We start from the raw sequence: 3161 nt of genomic DNA on the forward strand, positions 1-3161 counted from the left end.
GTGGGGGTGGATAGGCACAGAGAGATGGACGGATGGAGGGGCAGCGTGGTGGAGGCTAGAACTGGTAGGATGAGCGGGTGGGGGGTGTCCCATCACCTACCCAGCCAGTACTCGCTGTCGGCCCTGCCGAACCCGAACCGATAGTCGTTCCAGCCCCGGAAGAAGCTGACCGAGCCGTTGAAGCGCTTCTGGAACACCTGGAGGCATGACGGAGAGAGAACAGTGTCAGACACCCGGGGGAGGGGCTTTGGGTTAGGTCCGGCAGCACGTCCCTTATGGCCTGAAACCTCTATGGATAATGGATCTATGGGCTGAGCCAGTTGGGGACAGATCTCTCCAGTGGGGAGCGGGGCAGGGGACCCACCCAGGACTTCTGGGTTCTATCCACAGCTCTGGGAGGGGAGTGGGGTTGAGTGGTTAGAGCAAGGGGGGCTGGGAGCCAGGACTCCTGGGTTCTCTCCCCAGCTCTGGGCAGGGAGTGGGGTCTGGTGGCTAGAGCGGGGCGGGGGGCACACCCCTGGCTCTTAACGATGCTACGCACCGTCCACTTCCCGTCGTCCGTGGTCATGTCGCAGTAGACCGGCACGGGGATGTTGGGGCCAGACGGGTAGATCAGATAGACGCCGTCCGTCTCCGATCCCTGGTCGTAGACATCCTCACAGTCAAGGGGAAAGGATTCGTCCGCACACACCTTCTGCTGAGCTGCCCAGCGGAGAGAGCATTAGCCAGACCCTGTCCCTGTTCCCCGATATGTCCTGTGCTGGGATCGAATTCTCCACCTCTGCCTCTAGCAGCACCACATCGTTCCTCTAGGGGGCAGCAGTTGCCTCCTGGCCCTCTGTGTCCCGCCCGGCCACTAGTGGGTGACAGGGCAGGATACGCTCAGCTGGGAACGGGCTTGGGATAGGACTTACCTTGAGCATTGATGGCTTGGCCATCGGTCATGGGCGCCCACGCCAGAAGGAAGAGGAGCAGCGGGAAATGGACCATCCAGGACGCCTGTAGCAGTCGGAGAGAGAGAGACACCGAGTGAGGAAGGGACCTTCATCTAGAGTAAAAATGGGGGACCCCAGATTCAGACCCTCTCCTGGCTCTGAGATCACAGGGTACAGAGCTCCAGATTCCCCTCCCCGCCATAGAGATTTAATGTATAGTCCCACAAAGCTTTTGGCCTGGGAATTGGTGACATTTTGGGGCTCACCCCGACCAGTAAGACCCTCGGACTTTTCCTCTCTGGTTCATTCCCCCCGAAGGACTGAAATTACCCCCAGGTCTCAGTCTACTAGGGACACTCACGGCACCATGGGTATAGCTACAAGCTTCGTCACATATACCCCTGCATCCGTGCATCACCATCACCCGGCTACAGAGCTCCGCATGACCCTCCGGTTCAGAACGTGACGCGCTTCCATAAAAGACCCACTGGGCAGCCATTGATGTTGTAGACAAACAGCTGACTCAGTTGCTTATTCTGGGGGGTCTTGTTCTCCCCCTGAGGTGGCTGGACCCTGACTGTCACAGAATGGCCTCGCTTTAATTCACAGTTTCCAAATGTTAATTCCCCTCCCTGCGAAGAACTGATGCTTTATTTCCCGTCGGAATTTGTCTAGCTTCAACTTCCAGCTATTGGATTGTGGTAGATCTTTCTCTGCTAGACTGAAGAGCCCATTAATAAATACTTGTTCCCCGTGTAGGTATTTGTGGACTGGGATCAAGTCACCCCTGAACCTTCTCTTTGTTAAGCTAAATAGACTGAGCTCCTGAAGTCTCTCACTATTAAGGATGGTTTCTAATCCGTTCATCATTCCCGCGGCTCTTCTCTGACCCATCCTTCTTGGATTGTGGGTACCAGAACTAGATACAGCGGTCGCACCAGGGCCAAATATAGAGGTCAAATAACTAGGGCTGTCGATTAATGGCAGTTAACTCACGCGATTAACTCAAAAAAATGTATTGCAATTAAAAAAATCAATTGGGATTAATCACAGTTTTAGTCGCACTGTTAAACAATAGAATACCAATTGAACTTTATTGAATATATTTGGATGTTTTTCTACATTTTCAAATATATTGATTTCAATTACAATACAGAATACGAAGTGTACAGTGCTCGCTTTATATTATTATTTTTGATGACAAATATTTGCACTGTAAAAATGACAAACAAAAGAAATAGTATTTTTCAATTCACCTCATACAAGTACTGAAGTGTGATCTCTTTATCGTGAAAGTGCAATTTACAAATGTAGATTTTTTTTGTTATATAACTGCACTCAAAAACAAAACAATGTAAAACTTCACAGCCTACAAGTCCACTCAGTCCTACTTCTTGTTCAGCCAATCGCTCAGACAAACAAGTTTGTTTACATTGACGGGAAATAATGCTGCTTGCTTATTATTTGCAATGTCACCTGAAAGTGAGATCAGGCGTTCGCATGGCACTTTTGTAGCCGGCATTGCAAGGTATTTACATGCCAGATATGCTAAACATTCGTATGCCCCTTCATGCTTCAGCCGCCATTCCAGAGGACATGCTTCCATGCTGATGATCCTCGTTAAAAAAATAATGCATTAATTAAATTTGTGACTGAACTCCTTGGGGGAGAATTGTATGTCTCCTGCTCTGTGTTTTACCCGCATTCTGCCATATTTAATGTTATAGCAGTCTCGGGTGGTGACCCAGCACATGTTGTTTGATTTACGAACACCGTCACTGCAGAATTGACAAAACACAAAGAAGGTACCAATGTGAGATTTCTAAAGATCGCTACAGCACTCGACCCAAGGTTTAAGAATCTGAAGTGCCTTCCAGAATCTGATTGGGACGGGGTGTGGAACATGCTTTCAGAAGTGTTAAAAGAGCAACACTCCGATGTGGAAATTACAGAACCCAAATGACCAAAAAAGAGATAGATAGATAGATAAATAGATAGATAGATAGATAGATAGAGGGGGCGTGTGGGGATAGATAGATAGAAGGGGGTTATGGGATAGATAGAAGGGGATTATGGGTGTAGCTAGGTAGATAGATAAAAAAGGGGGTTATGTGATAAGTAGAGAGAAGGGAATTATGGGACTAGATAGGTAAAGAGAAGGAGGTTATTGGATAGGTAGAGAGAAGGGGGTTATGGGATAGGTAGATGGAAGGGGGTTATGGGATA

At 48.8% G+C, this 3161-nt stretch overlaps 1 protein-coding gene across 1 annotated transcript in view; it reads right to left on the reverse strand.

Annotated features, from left to right (window-relative positions):
* Positions 1-3161, reverse strand: part of MFAP4 (microfibril associated protein 4) — a 5972-nt gene that overhangs the window by 2257 nt on the left and 554 nt on the right. Inside the window, exons 2-4 of the mRNA XM_026658283.2 lie at positions 915-999; positions 542-702; positions 101-197 (exon numbers count right to left, since the gene is read on the reverse strand). Coding sequence (XP_026514068.1) covers positions 101-197; positions 542-702; positions 915-999 — 343 coding nt within the window. The remainder of the gene's footprint in view (positions 1-100; positions 198-541; positions 703-914; positions 1000-3161) is intronic.

This window comes from Terrapene carolina, unplaced genomic scaffold (genome assembly GCF_002925995.2).
Source record: "Terrapene carolina triunguis isolate 2854851 unplaced genomic scaffold, T_m_triunguis-2.0 Scaffold423, whole genome shotgun sequence".
NCBI lineage: Eukaryota > Metazoa > Chordata > Testudines > Emydidae > Terrapene > Terrapene triunguis.